Raw genomic sequence first — 18,375 nt, 5'->3', positions numbered from 1 at the left:
GAGAAAACATGGATTCCAAGTGAGATCCAGCTCAAATGTGAACAAGTCCCAAAAGTGAGGGTAAACATTGTAAATAAATATACTCCTGGTTGCATAGGTAATTAAGAAATATATAAAAGTATGGAACTGCATTATGCTGTGTCAGACCATTGTTCCATCTAACTCAGGGATTCCCAAACTTGGGTCTTCAGCTGTTTTTGGACTACAACTCCCATCATCCTTAGTTAGCAGGACCAGTGGTCAGGGATGATAGGAATTGTAGTATGAAAACAGCTGGAGACCCAAGGTTGGGAAACCCTGAGCTAGCTCAATATCGTCAACAATGATGAAACAGCAGCTTTCTCAACTTTCAGGCAGGAGTCCTTTGAAGCCATACTTGGGTGTGCTTCAGTTTACCTCAGACCTTCTGCATACAAACCACAAGATCTACCACTAAGCTATGAACCCTAGTTCATAAACCCACTAAAGATTAGAATCTACTCCAGAAAAAGTGCAGCTTTGGTATTCAGCTGACCAATGAAAAAGTAGCCCACTGCTCTGCTTCCAGATCTTTATTTGTTGGGTTTTTGTTGTGAACTGTCTAGAGCTGTTATAGGGAGAGACATGCTAGAAATATTTTAAATAAAATAAATAATAGGTCCCCTGGAAATTCAGAAATTGCTGATACGAACAAGTATCTGCCTGATCTTGATGGCAATGGCTCCTGATTTTGGATATCCTTTATTCCTGGCAAGGCTTTACCCCCTTCCCCCGCCCCAAATTGCCAACAGCATTCACTGGAGAGGTTTTCATACTGTGCCTAATCAGAAAGAATGCAAGCTGGGGGAACGGGAGGCACATTATTTTTTTAAAGTCAGAAACTTGATCTGATGCAAAATTTGAAAAGAAAACGGGAACATTGATGTAAAAGCAGTCTTTTTGTAGCTATGTTCATTCCAAGGTGAGAACACCATGAAAATGAGATTCCCTGGGCAGTTTGTATGGGTTCTCTCTGCACTATTAGAAGCTGACAGCAATAGCTCACATGTTATATCTTTACATCTCCAGTGGATATAACACATAAATCAGAACAGAGCATCTGTGATTCACTACCTTTGGCAATATAATAATATAAGAAATCCTGCTTAGGGCCTAAGAACTGTGTGGACCCTCTTATAAGCAATATATCACCTGAGTACTGTCAGGTTCTACAGAAAACTCCAGAGTGTGATTTACTATATTAATTACAGTCTTGTGGCTTCGTGCTGCTAAGCCTGAAATTACAACCGCATTCCAAAGTTGATTTAAGAATATTCTTTGGTTAGGAATACAGCACAGCTTATTATGATTAATGTAATAAAATATTTATTCCATATTCTGTTTTTTCTTTGTTTCTCTGTTTAGTGCCCTACTTAGGAGACCTGTACAAAAGTTGTAGCATCACATTACCAAGGCCAGACTGGATGCGATGGCAACAATATGTGTCTGCCCTATTCAGGCATAAAGCATGTAGTGTAGAGGCAACTCCCAATTTACGCAGGGGTTATGTTCCAAGGCACTGTGCATTTAAGTGAAATCGCTTATATTTGAAACACCCCTGAAAAGGCCTGCTATATACTCTATAACAAGGTTGAAATCAGTACCAATTCCTCTTATCCTTCTCCCCACATGTTATGCAATGCTGACACACCATATTAATTCATTTTACCAGGCTGTCAGATGAAAGGTAATATAAGGAATATAATTGACATTATAGAATATCTGGAGGTCAGGAATGAAAAACAAGCGGCGCTGGTGTTTATAGATGCAGAGAAGGCCTTTGACAACGTTTCATGGTTATTTATGAAAAAAAACACACAATAGAAATGATAAATTTTGGAGAATCATTCTGTAGAGGAATTGACGCAATTTATTCAGACCAACAGGCCATGCTGATTGTGAATAACACGACAACTGAAAAATGTAAAATAACGAAGGGTACAAGACAATTCACTAACAGAACAATTCTATATATGTATTATGTCAGGACCAGGAGATCCACTGACAGAATTACCACCATATCCTATGCATGGAAGGGGGAAGGCACCCAACCGGAACGTTTTGTGTTTTTATGCTGTGAATGGCCCTTTAATCTTTGGATGAAGGGTGGTATGTAATAAAGAAAAACAGGAAAACAGCACCCTCTGCATCCCTGGAAATGCTGCCATACCCTACCAATCAGGAATTGCGCTGGTGACGCTGTCCACATGCCCCCCAAACACGGAAGCAATCATTCAATGCATGATGATAGGGAAGACCCTTTACTGATAAACACATAGAATAATAAAATTGTGGAAGGGACCCTGAGCATCATCTAGTCCAGGGGTTGTCAACCTGGACCCTACTGCCCACTAGTGGGTGTTTCAGGATTCTTGGTGGGCACTAGAGGGTTCTATGGCACAAGCTCAATCCTTCCATCGAGCACTGGTGGGCGGTAAGGAAATTTTACCATCCAAAAAGATGCATTAGTGGGTGGTAGGTATAAAAAGGTTGTCTACCCCTGATCTAGTCCAGCCCCCTGCAATGTAGAAATATGCAGCTGTCCCATATGGGGATCGAACCCACAACCTTGGCGTTATCAGCACCATGCTCTAGTCATCTGAGCTATCCAGGTGATCATGATAATACGAAAACCCATTTATAGATAAGCATCTGTGTTGGGCAGTGGCTTGATATATAGTAGGGTAGCAGGTACAAGTGTCCCTATATGGCACTAGCTTCATGCTAGGAATGCATTCACTCCTTGCATAACTGTCTGCCATGGAGATTCCAAGGACTCAGAATCCGGTCTAGAGCAACCCTACACAGGACTATCTGGGAGCATCCTGGCCATTGCTGCCTCTAGGGGTCCTAATTTGGCTCCCAAGGTCCTTTATCCCCAAATCACACCCACCTGCCCCACCCCCAATATTGTATGTCACATCACGGGTGAGGCAGGTAAATGCCAGCCTGTCATCACATTGAAGTCCATTTCCAAGCTGCAAAGTCAAAGGAAGGGAAATTTCTTGCATCCGGTCTTGTGTTGCTGTGAAGTTGCACTACTGATGGTCTGTACGAATATGTAATAAGTCATAAATATGCTCTTGTACTGCTCTTGTACAGGGTGCCACTGACACCCTGCCTCAGTGGCATAGTGTGGGGGGTGCAGGGGGGGCCGGCCGCACCGGGCACAACATCTGGGGGTTAGGATTAGGGGGCGCAAATCCACGGGTTAGGGGGTGCAAATTACTTGCCTTGCCCCGGGTACTGACAACCCACGCTACGCCACTGCCCTGCCTATATAAGTGCTGGAATATACTGAGAGTCAGTGTGGTGTATTGGTTAGAGTGTTAGACTATGATTTGGGAAACCAGGTTTCAAATCCCTGCTCATCCATGAAGCTCACTGGGTGACAGTGGACCAGGCTCCATCAGTCATTGCATTAAGGCTCTTCAATGCTGACCAGCGTATTGAGTATTCATTCATTCTGACTGGTTTGTGAGAAGGTTATAAGGAATTACATCAGGCAATTTTCATCCCATACTTTCCATTGCATTTTCCTGTTACTTCGCTTATCACAAAAAACCCGACATTTTTGAAGGGGAGGGTGGGGAGTGGGCTTGTTGTGCAAGAACACCAAATCAACTTGAATTGCAGAGCCTGAACTTTTCGATATGTGATTGTATCACACCTCAGAATAGCAACAGTCCAGAATAGCCCATTGTCTCTCAAAAGCCAAGTCATGTGCGCTGGACCAGGAAATGAACTTTTTATAGCATGAGCCTCTGCTCTGATTTATTAATTGAAGTAGGTCAAGCAAGAATAGAAACAATTATTGAAACTTGGCACCTGGGAATCCAACCAAATTTTTAGTGGATGTAAGTAAACTAGAGTAAGTGAATCTAAGAGAGAAGTTATAACATTTGAAATCTGGTCTGTCATCTTCAGACTTTTTCTTCTCCAAAACGAAACAAAAAACAGAATAATAACTATTTCTTCTGTAAATGTAAAGGCTGTAACTTGGATGTCATAGCCAATCAGGGGTCAGAGACTGGAACTGGAACACAGGATAACCAGCTTCCTCTTCCTGCCCTTCCCAGAAATGACTGGTGACTTTTTAGTGCTTAGAGCAGCAGATGATGCTCTTCACACAGCCCAAGGTTGGTAAAAAACCAGTGAAATAAGCAAAGTGATTTGATGGCTTGCTTGCCCTGTAATGGCATGCAAAATCTCCCACCTGAAGAATGCTGCTCACACTTCCTGCTGGTAAAACCAACCCTGACAGCTCTCTTCTGATCTTAAAGAGGGATTTTCCTCTTCCCTCGCTTCAGCTGCTGATTGTCATCATACCTGGTTAAGGGCCAGCAAATTCTGGTGAAGGTTATTTCTAAACTCAGAACCTGTCACTCAACAAACTCCAGATCCCTAAACCATGTCTAGTGGCTATATGACTCCAAGAGCATATATTATATTTGCTAATGTTGGAAGAGTTGACGAGACTCTTAGTTCATAATAGCATAATAGCCTCATTGCAGGCTGTCATTCACTTTCCTCATGCAAGAATTAAGAAACCCATAATCCATGTGACTTATGTTGTGACAAGCGCTGCTATAATAATTGGATGACTGTCTAGACATAGACAGGAGGCTGTTTTGGTATGGTATGTTGGCAGTCAAAATTCTGCCGACATGGAAAGTTCTAATTGTTGAGTGTGTGTGTTACCTACCCTGAAGAATGGTCACTCTGAGTGGCTTAAACTGGAGTTCCTTTATTCTATACTGAACTCATTCATTCATTCATTCATTCAATCAATCATTTAGTATTTGCATTATTTTTACTTATTTTTGTAGAAGTAATTTTCTGAAGACTGGCACAATATAGCCTCTGAAAATCTGTGATTGTAATGATCACATTGTGGCCGATCAATTTCATGTTGCTATAGCAGATTACTCCCCCACCCCCAATGTAACTAGGTGGCATTTGTCAGTGATGTGGGACATTGTGCAGGTTTCTTCTGAAACTAATGTGTTTGAAGCTTCAGGATCAATGTCTTATATAGAGGCGGTGACATCAGCGATGGAAGAGACATTAACAGAACAATCCTGCACATGTTTACTCAGATGTTAACCCCATTGAGCTCAATGTCCTATGTGTGTTTACATGGGCATGCACTGAATTCAAGTGTATAGAATTGCAGGGGTTCAGCACATTCTTATGCATGTTTACTTGGAAGTGTGTCACAATGTGTTGATTGGGGTTAACCCCTAGGTGAGAGTGCATAGTATCAGAATCTTACAATACAGAAATCGGAAGATTCCATTGTCAAAGGTACACTGGTATTATTATTATTATTATTAGTAGTAGTAGTAGTAGTAGTAGTAGTATACTGCCCTATACCCTTAGGTCTCAGGGCGGTTCACAACATAAAATCACAATATAAAACACAAAATACATAATAAAAACAAAAACAACCCAATAATCCCCCTCGACACATTTTAAAAGGGCATTAGATGCCAATCAGCTAAAGGCCTGGTTAAAGAGGAATGTTTTTGCCAGGCACCTAAAGGTGTGTACAGTGGTACCTCGGGTTACAGACATTCAGGTTACAGATGCTTCAGGTTACAGACTCTGCTAACCCAGAAATAGTACCTCAGGTTAAGAACTTTGCTTCAGGATGAGAACAGAAATTATGCTCTGGCGGTGCGGCAGCAGCGGGAGGCCCCATTAGCTAAAGTGGTGCTTCAGGTTAAGAACAGTTTCAGGTTAAGAACGGACCTCCAGAACAAATTAAGTTCTTAACCCGAGGTACCACTGTAATGAAGGCGCCAGCCAAACCTCCCTGAGCCTCCACAAATGGTCCCATTCTGGGTGGCCGCCATCTGGATTTCTCAAGGAGGAGGCACACAAAGAAGGACCTCAGAGGATGATCTCAGGGTCCAGATTGGCTCATATGGAAAGAGGCGGTCCTTGAGGTATTGCGGTCCTGAGCCATTTAGAATGAATGAAACAGGGCAAAGTCACGGGCAGGATGGAGACAGCACAAAGAAGGGGCATAACTGGCACCACATCTCACCCTTTTAATCCACACAGATGCCCCCGTTGATGCCTTAATCTTGCATCAGCCCTAGGCCTGGTGCAAAAAAAAAATATCCCTCCTATTGACTTTGGTGGAGGGGGGGAATTGTATCCATGATAGCCCTGCCACATCACCCTGACAGAGCATAGGATATAGTGTAACTCTGCCCTCAACAACATGGTGCCCTTGGTATCTTTGGACTACAATCCCCATCAACCCCAGCCAACATGACCAATGATTGGGGGTGATGGAAGCTGCAGTCCAGCAAAACCAGGAGAACATCAGGAGGTAGCTCTACTCATAACCACATCATGCTACCACCAGAATATAAACCTGTCACTGGTAGACCATGGCCATATCCACACCATACATTGAAAGCACTCAGCTACCACTTTAATAGTCCTGTGATTCCAAATCTAGCCTGGTCAGGTGCAATATGCTCTCCTTCCATCTCACAAAACAACTGAGCATCCAAGTCCAGGGACCGTGTGTTTCAGCTGTTTGCTGTTGTTCATTATTCTCTCTCTGTCTCCCTTTGCATTCCACAGGCCACTCTCCCACAGGGGCAGGATCTGCCCTACACCCCCTTTCTGTGCTGACCACAAGGGAGACCCACCCCATGACAAGTAGCAGTGACCTCTGTAGGGGGGTTATGACCTACCTGCTCCTGGTAGGCTCCTGCACCCTTGAAAATCTCTTTATGACAGGCAGTTATGCAACAGATGAAGGTGTTCCTAGCATGGAGCTTGTGCTAAAAATGGACCTGCTGTCTGTTGAGCACGAAAATCCTGCTGGGGCAACTGGTTGGCAACTCTCCCTGTGTATCTTTCTGGTTCACAATCTTCTCCAACCTGGATACTGTTCAATAAAGGCATTGGCAATGTCGCCTGCATTGTTTCGTTGACAGATCACTATCTCCCACCCCCTCCTTGTGTGACCTAGTTCCAGCTAGACTCTAGGTGGGGCTTTTGATGGGCTCCATAGTTCCTCCACCTCCTCCACTCTGTTTACTCAGGTTTTCTAAACTGGGATGGAGGCTACCTAGTTTCAGGCCTACCTACTTTCAGGCTACCTAGGTGAAATGGGGAAGAGCCTCCACCGGGTGTCTTCTTCTTTTTTGGTGACCACTCATAGCTGAATAAGACGGCCTTCCATGAATATGGTCTTAACAGTCTTCCTGTAGGTGACTGTGGAGGCCAGTTCTGGATCCACACGTCCTTCCACAGTGGGGACATAGGTTTCTGGGCAGGAACTGATCACAGTGAGGGTTTGCCAAACGTGCCTTCCTGTTAGCTCGTTTCCGCCTTTCGTCCTGAGTTTGTGCTTCTTCAAAGTTCACAACGCCTTTGGTGAAGGCTCTTCTCCAATTGGAGTGCTCACAGACTAGTGATTCCCAAGTGTCTGTGTTTAAACTACATTTTTTTAAAAAAAATTTGCCTTGAGAACATCTTTAAACCTCTTTTGTTGCCCACCGGCATAACGCTTACCATTCTTAAGTTTGGAACAGAGTATTCCTTTGGAAGACGGTAATCAAGCATCCGAACAACATGACCAGTCCAATGAAGTTGATGTTGAAGAATCATTGCTTCGACACCAGTGATCTCTGCTTCTTCCAGTACACTGGCATTTGTTCACCTGTCTTCCCAAGTGATATGGGATAAGGCAGTCAGCTGCAGGTGAAGGGGTGGAGAGCATAGGAGCTAATTCCTAGGGGCTGTGGTCCCTTCACCCCCAATAAAATATTTGAGGGGGTCAGGGTCCGCCCCCCCCCCAAATTGATGGACATTGCATTCAAACGGTGTGAGTACACCACATCATATGATTAATTATGTGGTGTGGGGCTTACCTGGGCACTACCCAATATTTTATTCAAATCAGTGCCTTTGCTGAGCACTGGAGACAATACAGGTTTCCTTTACCGCATCTAAAACCAAACCAAAACCTGGAAAACATTATTTTATATATATTTCAAACAGATACGGAATCATGCAGCAGAAAGAGGGAGGACATGGATACATAATAATACAGAGAGCCTCTTTTGCATTGAAAATAGGACAATAAAACTCCTCAAGCCATTTAGTCACAGCCCTTGATCATAATTCATTTGCATGGGCTAATTTCATTTTAGAAAACATTTAGTCCTTGTCACAGTGATCAACATTAAATATGATGTCGTGTCAAAACAGCTGACATGCAAATTGTATGCCTGTCAGCATTTCACAATGAGCATGAAGTCAGCTGCGCACACACACGCACCTCTTTCTTGCTGGGGAAACCAGGGCACTTGAAGAGCAAGTCAGAATGGTCTTTCTTCTTTCATAACATCACCTTTGTGGGAGTTGATCTGCAGTGCACACACTTCACTGGCACATGAAGAATATCTCAGAGCGAGGTGGAGGAAGGTATATGGTTGCCACATAGTCACTACCCAGTGGTGTTTCTTGATCCTTGTTATTGCTGAAATAGGTCTTCCTTGATCTCTTAGTTGTATGGGGGTGGGGAGAGGATGCACCTCATCGCCTGCATCCCATACGACTGAAGACTCCAAAACACTGCCTCCTCCTCCTCCTCCTCCTCCTCCTCCTCCTCCTCCTCCTCTTGCAGCCTCTATTGGGCCAAGTTCTTTTGGTGTGGGATTAGACCAGCATACTGGAGACTTTATCAGACAGAGCAGAGAAATAGCTAATGGACCACCACTTTTCATGTGACAGGTGCACATTTTGTACATATAGCCTGCACTCTTTCCTTCAACAATGCACTGTTGTTTCAGGGGAGGGGTTTTTAACCTTTCCCCCATGATGCAGTCCTAATCAAAATTGTCTCCTTATTGTGGAAGGGCTAACAGCAGCTTCCGTTGGCATAGTCTGACCCCTTCCTTTGGTAATCCTCACAGAACTCTAGCCCAATGGTTGCCATTAATTTGATTTGATTTTGAATTGATTTTAGAATGAATTGATTTTAGAATATATTGATTTTAGAATGCATTTCAATGACTTGATTGTGATTTTATGTAAACTGTGTTACTTTTATTGTTGTTAGCTGCTATGAGCCCGGCTTCAGCTGGGGAGGGCAGGGTACAAATAAAATTATTATTATTATTATTATTATTATTATTATTATTATTATTATTATTATTATCATCATCAGCTCCTAGTGGCTGCTGAGGTTCCTTTGCCTCCCCCATAAAATATTTGAGCCCCCCTCTCGTTGATGTGCATTGCTACTTAAATGGTGTGTGTGAATCCCCTCTTGTGATCAGTTATGTGGGGTGGGGCTTATCTACCCCCCCTTTTTTATTCAAGTTGGCACCCTTAGTAGCTTCTTTTGTTTTTTTGTGAGGGGGTGTGTGCAACGAAAGTGGCATGCTAATAAGGTTAAAACCCCTCCCTGTGTGCTGCGTTCCCAGTCTTAGTAGTAGTAATAGTAGTTAAAGTATCAATAAAAACCTCTTTCACAATGTAATCATCATACAGTTATAATACAGTAACAAACACACACCAAAACTCATATTCTCTCAAAGGTTTGCATGTTAAAGAACAGAGATCATGATCAAAGGAAATGGAGTCTGTTAACAATTTATACGAAAAGAGAATTAAACATATGAGCTGGCTTGGATTATTTACTTCTATAAATCCCAATTATGATCCTAATCTGGGGCCAAGGTTGCTGACAGATGAATGTGTGTTTAAGTGAATATGAAGAATGAAGGGGATACATGTTCCTGAAAAAAAGCTGGAAGTAATAGCTATGCTCATTTTTAATGGTTTTTACTTATTGCTGGTTTTAACTTGGCTAGGAACCATGATTGAGGGATGTGCTAGAAATCTTATCAGAAAGACCAAACTTTTCAGCCCCCTGGCTTCACTGAAGCTGATTTTCTGGGAGGTATAGGACATGGAACTTCTCTCCCTCTCCCCCCCCCCCCATGTTACACTCAATTTTATTTATACAAAATGCCTTGAGTGAAAAGAAGAAAACTATCGCTAGTCAGCCGCTCTTGCCATCTGCAGGCAAGGTGGTCACTTGGCATTCTTAGCATTGTTGGCCTTCATTTTCTACAGCCCTTTCTTGTTGTTTTCCTTTGCAAAATGCATGTTCTGGAGGAACTTGGGATCAGCCCCCTTCAGAGATTCATATCTATTTGATCTGGGTTTCTTATTGCCCGTTTCTGTGCCACTTGCGAGACTGGTGTGGTTCTTGGACTTAGCCATCACTTAAACCTGAACCTCCGCCACAGTTCAGACCAAAACCAGAGGAGCCTGACATGGAACTTCTTTATTATTTGGAGACCCAGGTCACATTTTAAGAGACTGAAATCAATCAAAACAAAACTATTCATTTCTAAAGGTATGGAGAGGTGATGATGTTGAAGTCACATGACGTCAGTCTGTTTCAGATTGGGTCTTCTCCTATTCTGGTCAATTTTCAGATTCTCACTTAAATCCAGTTATCCACATTTCCACATCAGTTTGAGATAGATAGATAGATAGATAGATAGATGATAGATAGATAGATAGATAGATAGATAGATAGATAGATAGATATAGATACGTAGATAGATGATAGATAGTCCTCATGAAAATTCATCAGCATTTTAGTGCATTCTCCTAATAGACATCTTTTTGTATGCACTTTTGCTTAAAATTCATATTTTTGCAATGCACTTTTGCCTGATATGATGCATTTTATAAGTTATTTTCAGCAATATATGCATTTCTATACACACGTACATTTTTGTACACATTATTTGGCTAGAGAACTGCACTGCAAAATTTGGAAAATTGTGAATGTTGAAGGATGGCTATGTTTTAGCTCGTGCATTTTTGGGGAGGAAGTGTGAATTAGGTAGGTTTGCCTCTAAATGTAAATTCAGATGGATTTCTCCCCCATCTCTACCTGTGGCCTTCCAGACGTTGTTGGACTCCCATCAGCTCCAACTAGCATGGTCAATGTCAGGGATGTTGGGAGTTGGATCCCTGTAGCATCTGGAGGGCTTCAGATTTTCCATCCCTGCTGTAGACGTATCACTATATTTTTGCCGCTTGTAGCAAACTGCACTGCAATTAAAACATTTTGCTCTGGGTATGTTAACATTCTGTATTGCACAAATATGTATTATGCTGAAAGAGACAGCTGATTTACCACGCCGAAAAGTGCATTTCATTAAAAGTGTTTTCGATGTATTAAATGTGGCTTTAGTTTTGTGTTGTTGTTGGAACCAGCGCAACCTCTGGTTTCACAAATGAAATGGTTTGAGAATGGGGGTTACCTTTCTTAATTGGGCGTCTGCACAGAACAGTGGAGAGTTTTTCTATTTTCTAGCTTCTTTCAAAATGCAGACCAACTCAAATCTCATATTCCACCCCGTGCCTATTACAAATCTCCCTGCACAAAAAATGTGAGCCAGTGATTAGTTAGTTTTTCATATCCTTGATAACATCATTTGTGAAACTGAAGTTGGCTTTCCAAACATGGCAGGTATGTAACACGTAATACGCTTGCAAACTTTGTGAACATTAATTTCCCCCCTTTTGTTTAAAGGAAAATTTACATTTGAGAAAAAAGCGTTATCTCCTAAACTCATTCCGTTCCCATCTCTTCTTTTGCCTCTCCCAGACCAAGATGAGAGAGCTGCAGAACTGAGCAGAGAGCAAAATGAGAAAACCATACGCAGTACCCAGACAGCCCTCCGAAACTTCAGGGAGTTTCTCATCTCTAAGTATCCCTCGGAAACCCGGGAGATCTACATCATTCCTTGCAAAGAGCTGGATGCTTACTTAGCATCGTTCTTTGTCGATGCCCGGCAGAAGGATGGTTCAGAATACGAGCCAAATAGTTTGGCCAATTACCAATGTGGGCTGGAGAGGTATCTCAAGGAGCACCGATACGGATACAGCATTACCAGGGACAAGGAATTCAAGAGGTCTCAAGAAGCCCTGAAGCAGAAGCAGATAGAGCTGAGGTGCAAAGGGAAAGGCAACAAGCCGCACAAGTCCATGAAGCTTACCTTTGCAGATGAGCTTATCTTACGCAAGAGAGGGCTACTGAGCCGATACAACCCCGAGGGACTGCTGAACCTCGTCTGGCTTAACAACACCAAGGCGTTTGGCCATTGTACCGGCTTCCACGGCTCCACCCTCAAATGGGGGGACATTAGGCTTCGGGTGACAGAGACAGGGCTGGAATATTTGGAATGGATGGGTCAAGACAGCGGCGATGGGAGCACCAAAACCAAGAGGACGGGCACGGACTCCAGAGTGTACGCAACGCAACACGCTCCACAGACCTGCCCCGTGCAAGACTACAAGGAGTACGCACAAAGGCGCCCCCCTGCAATGCGATATGAGGACGCTCCCTTCTACTTGTCCATCAAGCCAGTTGTTAACCTAGCTGCACTTCATTGGTACAATTGCCAAGCCCTAGGTAAAAATAAGCTGGCCAAGATGGTCAAGACAATGTGCGAGAAGGGGAACATCCCCGGTAGGAAGACGAACTTCAGCGTGTACCAGAGCTGCAGCACACTCTCCGAAGCTCAAAGCAACCAGCTGGTTCTGATTTGCAACAACTTAAGCCAGCAGGCTGCTCAGTCCATGGCGAACCATTCCGGCTCTGGCAACTTCATCGTGTCTGCATCTTATGACTCTTCTTCAGACACGGCTTGAGAGGACTCAAGATGGGAACATGTTGCGTTTGAAGCTGTGGGACTGTGCCCAGGGACACACATCAGTTGTGATTCTACACGGCTACCCTCCTGACTCACCTTTCCCCAGTGTTAATTCACTTTATTAAAACAAATAATATATAAATATAAATATATATTCTTTTTACAAAGACGTGAATAGAAATAGTTTAGTATAACTTATATAGTATTTATAGTGCTGATATGGGGGGGGGGAATGAAACCTACTTATAGGGTGCTAATATAATGGTAGATTTTCAAAATGGGAAATAATTTTCAGGCATATACAAGGCAGGCAATAGTCTTTAGGCAGAAGCAAGCAACACTACGCACTTAAGTCAGTTGTAACACAGCCATATCGTGAGAAGACCCTCTGTGAAGACAACATGGTTCACAAGTGGGAACTGAGCACTGGGGACACCGTGCCCAATACTGGTGCCCCAAAGTGCTTTTCTGCACCTCCTGTTTATTGCCTTTGAGCTTGTGCAGAAGATGTTGTCATTAAATCATGTCCAAAATGCATCACTTGCACCTAAACGTATTTGGTTTTTTAAAAAATAATAACGAGGGTATATTCCCCTTGATGCTTCATGTCTTTTGAAAGTTTGCTGTTAATATGACATGAATTCAGTATTGTGTGTGGAAGGAAGAGGGATAATTTTCTATTTTCTTTCTTGCCGGCAAATATGGTTCTTTTCCAGCCTGATTTAAGGGGGAGAGAAGGAACAAAGAAAATGGGAAGCAGCTTACTGGAGCATTTTTCCTCTATTTTTCATTTTCTCCTTGTGTCTCAGTTGTGCCAGCTTGTGGGGTGGGGAAGACATGATAATGATCAACAAAGTGAAAAATAACAGTGGTCGTAAAAAAAAAGTATAATATTTATCCATATGCAAAAACAAGTGTCATGGCAAAAAACTAGACTGTTACACAAACAAACAATCTTAACTTTCCCTAGCTGAAAACCAGTGTTTTAGCACTTTTGTGACAAGTCATTTTAAAAATATATATATACTGTCAAAGATTCAGCTCTAGATGCTACACCAAGCAGCCACAATGCAAAACAGAATTATAAGGTTGCTTAAATTGTGGCCAGCATTTGTATTTCCTTGATAAAATACAGCAATAACAGCAAAAACAATGCCCCCCCCATCTCCCAGAAACCATGAAAAGCTGAGAGTACAGTCGCAAACCTCATTTTGTTGTTGTTTTAATGGGGGGCGGGGATTTTTCTAGGGAATCAACATGAAAACAGAGAGACCTCCCTGCCCCTCTAAGTTCCAAGCACACTTGTTGTGTGATGCTCCATAATAATAAACACACATGCTTTTTGGAGTCTTTGTCCTGGCTAGATCTGGAGAGAACTGGGCTTTCTTTTCCAAGGCTCAAGCACAGTTGTTCCCCAGCAGCAGGGCTTCCCTGCCATACAGTATATCAAGGGTAGCCAATGTGGGGCCCTCCATATGGTCTTGGGACTCCCAGATTGCATCATCGCCAGCCAGCATGGCCAATGACAAGGATGATCAGAGTTGTAGTCTGGAAGCATCTTCCCAATACACTGGCTACCTCTACAATACAGTCATGCCTTGGAAGTTGAACACCTTGCGACTCGAATGCTTTGGCTCCCAAACGCCTCAAACCTGGAAGCAAGTGCTCCGGTTTGCAAATGCTCTTTGGAACCCAAATGCCCAATGCTTGTTATGTGGGTTCCGATTGGCTGCAGGAACCTCCTGCAGCCAATCGGAAGCCACACCTTGGTTTCCAAATGTTTTGGAAGTCGAACGGACTTCCAGAATGGATTCCATTTGACTTCCAAGGTACGAATGTATGTGATTCTTACAGATTGCCACACTACCAGTGTGTACAGAGGGCACCAGATTGAGGAAAGCTGATCTGGCCCCATATTCCATTATATACAACTCAGCACTAGGAAATCTGTAGCGGGGGCCCCGGGGGACTTTTGATCTATATGCCACATTTAATCCTCCTGGTGATTTGATTTTCCCATTGCATATTTTAGGAAATTTGCATTGTTTCATTACAGAACAATTTTCTATTGAGCGGATTTTTTATAGTATATTAAATCTCATGCAGTAACATCTGATCGGGGCGGGGCAACTTGAATAAAATATGGGGGGCAGGAATGCATAATTGATCATTAGACATGACACATGCACACCATTTGAATGGCAATGCTCATCAACTTTAAGGGAGGACAGGCCCCTCAAATATTTTATGGGGGGGGGGGAGGGAGAAGGGACCTCAGCCCACAGGAGTTGGCCCCTATGCATCTGATGTTTTCTAACTCAAGAATAACCAACTATTCATGTGGGGCCTAAAAGCAGATCTGGAAGCCCTTTGTCTGTGCCTGATGTATGGGGCAGATGAAAGAGCAGCTAGGACTTTTGCACTTTTAATTGCTGTGTAGAAGAGGGGATTTCAGCATCACAATCTGCTTAAGGTGCAATAGCCCTGTCTACATTTTCATTTGGCCACCAAGGCTAGTATATAGTCTATGCCCATATTTCCACTCATAAGGATAAAAAAAAAATGTTTTCATGTTACAGGAGCCATTCCATACATAGTTGCATCTGTCTTTGGGAGTTTATAATGCTCCCTGGATAGCTCAGTTGGTTAGACCAAGGTGCCGATAACGCCAAGGTTGCAGGTTCGATCCCTGTATGGACCAGCTGCATATTCCTGCATTGCAGGGGGTTGGACTAGATGATCCTCAGGGTCCCTTCCAACTCTACAGTGCTATGCTATGATTCTGCTATTCCAGCTTTGCTTGAGCACATTGCCCCTTAACTTGTAGCACTCTTATTGGTAGATGTCATCAACTTTAGTACAGAACCTGCCCATTTGTGTAGAGATCAGTTTGTGCAGCAAAATATACTTCCCCTCTTCCCATGACTGCTGAGAATATGGAAGTTGGTTGTCCCTGTTTTCTTCTAACCAATTCCCTGTTCCAACTGAAGTCAACTTTTTAAGCAGTTTTTTTTTTGGGGGGGGGGAGGGGAGGAGTAATTTGCTTCTAAAAAATAAATAAATCTCTGTCTTGCCAAAAAATAAAAAAAATTCTATGCATTGTGTAATTCAGTGATGTTCCTGTTAAATATGCATGTTTTATCAATGCATTTGTGATCTTTGTAGGATTGTTAACCATTGCTGCTATAACCATTTATTGTAGTTAAATGGGGGGAAATGGTACAGTTTACTGTGAGGGCTGTGCAAGTTAATAGTTTTATGTGTGACATTACAACTTGTATCTTTTTTATTTTTAATTTATATATTTTTTAATCTGGAGTTCATACTAGTGCCTTCTGTAGAAGGAAAATATAATATGTTGTGGTTGATAAATCGTGCCAAATTTTCAAGTCATGCTGTTCTAAGGCATCCAGTCTGTGACCAGGGCAAACAAATAGTTAATGTGTTATTTTGGGCCCAACTTTATATTGTTATTATAAATCATTTAAATAGCACTTTTAAAATGTCCTAGGTGGGTCATTATGATTCTCATTATACAGTAGGGGAAACCGTGGCTTCCCAGGGTGCATCAAGATGACAGACTTTAACTAGTTTAGCAATCATTTCTTTTTCCCATGGAACCCAAAAAATCTATTGTAACTGTGAGGGGGGGATGCTAAAGATATAACAGAATTCTCAGCTATTCACAGTCTAAGGTTTTAGTGAAACTTTGGCCCTGGGAAAAACTACCTTTTATCTTTACCAAGATAGTTCCTAATAAATTTTCGTAAACACTTCCCCCACAGTGTTGCAGTGTATTTTATGGGAGGTGCTGTAACCCTTCACAGTGTCTACAACATCATTTAAAGACTGTCATCTCACCAAGCGAGTTGGCCACTAACAAGCTCTCAGTTTTGCAAATGGAAACCAGATAAGCAGCTGAGGTCTTTCCCCTAAATTAAATAACATAAAAGTGGGGGGGAAAAAGTTTAGGTGCTGGATGGCAAAGGATTCTTGGCTGGTGAAACAGGAAGTTGCTAACTGAGGAACTCTGGATCCCGGTTAGTTACATGATTTTGTGGAATTCTTTATCTGATTATTTAGTAAGCTTCACGGAGAGCCACATCTCCACAGTACTGCACCTGCTTTGCATTCAGAAGGCGCCAAGTTCAATCCCCAGGGATGGGGAACATGTGGCCTTCCAGATGTTAGATTCCAGTTCCCATCAGCCCCAGGCAGCATGTCCAATGGTCAGGGATTGTGAGAGTTGTAGTCCAAAGGAACATAGGTTTCCCATCATTGGTGTAGACCAGGCACCCTCAAACTTGGCCCTTCAGCTGTTCATCATCCCTGACCACTGGTCCTGTTAGCTAGGGATGATGGGAGTTGTAGTCCCAAAACAGCTGGAGGGCCGAGTCTGGGGATGCCTGGTGTAGACACTACCAAACTAGATGGGCTAATGGTCTTTTTTGGTATAAGGCCATTTCCTATATTCCTGGAATAGGTAAGGTAAAGGAGGCTGTGGTCTAAACCACTGAGCCTCTTGGGCTTGCCTATCAGAAGGTTGGCGGTTTGAATCCCCGCAGCAGGGTGAGCTCCCGTTGCTCTATCCCCGCTCCTGCGAACCTAGCAGTTCGAAAGCACGGCAGTGCAAGTAGATAAATAAGTACCACTGTGGCGGGAAGGTAAATGGTGTTTCCATGCGCTCTGGTTTCTGTCACAGTGGCCCGTTGTGCCAGAAGTGGTTTAGTCATGCTGGCCACATGACCCAAAAAGCTGTCTGCGGACAAACACCTGCTCCATCAGCCTGAAAGTGAGATGAGCGCCGCAATCCCATAGTTGCCTTTGACTGGATGTAACCATCCAGGGGTCCCTTTACCTTTACCTTTTATTCCTGGAATAGAACGATCATTTGTATAATAAATCAGTAGTGAAGCTATAATTCGGAGAGCAATACCTTCAGACGAAAGACTTGCAAATTACTTTATTATTTTCGTGATGACCTTGTTCTAATTTTTTTTTAAAAGCTAATTGCAATATGCATGACTCTTTTTTATTTTTGTTCCATCCAAAAGCTGATCCAGCTCATGCAGGAATCACTAGGAGTTACTTGCTAAAACTGGAGTTTTATGAAGTGCAAAAGCTCCTGGTCACAAGCTTCTCAAGGTGATGTGCAGTGAAAACAGCAGAAAACAGTTTTGTTGTTGTTTAGTCGTTTAGTCATGTCTGACTCTTCATCACCCTATGGACCAGAGCACGCCAGGCACTCCTGTCTTCCACTGCCTCCTGCAGTTTGGTCAAACTCATGCTGGTAGCTTCGAGAACACCGTCCAACCATCTCGTCCTCTGTCGTCCCCTTCTCCTTGTGCCCTCCATCTTTCCCAACATCAGGGTCTTTTCCAGGGAGTCTTCTCTTCTCATGAGGTGGCCAAAGTATTGGAGCCTCAGCTTCACGATCTGTCCTTCCTGTGAGCACTCAGGGCTGATTTCCTTAAGAATGAATAGGTTTGATCTTCTTGCAGTCCATGGGACTCTCAAAAGTCTCCTCCAGCACCATAATTCAAAAGCATCAATTCTTTGGCTATCAGCCTTCTTTATGGTCCAGCTCTCACTTCCATACATCACTACTTGGAAAACCATAGCTTTAACTATACAAACC

General features: G+C 43.0%; 1 protein-coding gene and 1 long non-coding RNA gene across 9 annotated transcripts in view; one reads left to right on the top strand and one right to left on the bottom strand.

The window, feature by feature from the left end:
• KIAA1958 overlaps nt 1-18,375 on the top strand; it is a 67,645-nt gene that overhangs the window by 23,033 nt on the left and 26,237 nt on the right. For 3 of the 8 annotated variants that reach the window (XM_083419854.1, XM_083419856.1, XM_083419855.1), the window contains exon 3: nt 11,690-13,648. The exons of 4 other annotated variants lie outside the window; for them this stretch is intronic. In XM_083419854.1, the coding sequence (XP_083275980.1) occupies nt 11,690-12,735 (1,046 nt within the window). In that variant the 3' untranslated portion in view covers nt 12,736-13,648. Of the gene's footprint in view, nt 1-11,689; nt 13,649-18,375 lie in introns of those variants that run through there. One more of the 8 variants, XM_083419861.1, reaches the window with a different exon arrangement.
• LOC310668024 lies at nt 13,969-15,360 on the bottom strand. Its single transcript, XR_014506553.1, has 2 exons — nt 14,477-15,360; nt 13,969-14,443 (listed from the first exon to the last, which is right to left on the bottom strand). It is a non-coding gene; the product is annotated as an uncharacterized lncRNA (long non-coding RNA).

The sequence above is a fragment of the Podarcis tiliguerta genome (assembly GCF_965153285.1).
Source record: "Podarcis tiliguerta genome assembly, chromosome: 17".
Lineage (NCBI taxonomy): Eukaryota > Metazoa > Chordata > Lepidosauria > Squamata > Lacertidae > Podarcis > Podarcis tiliguerta.
The sequence above is the reverse complement of the archived record's forward strand: the minus strand, read 5'-3'. Positions and strand labels throughout refer to the sequence as shown.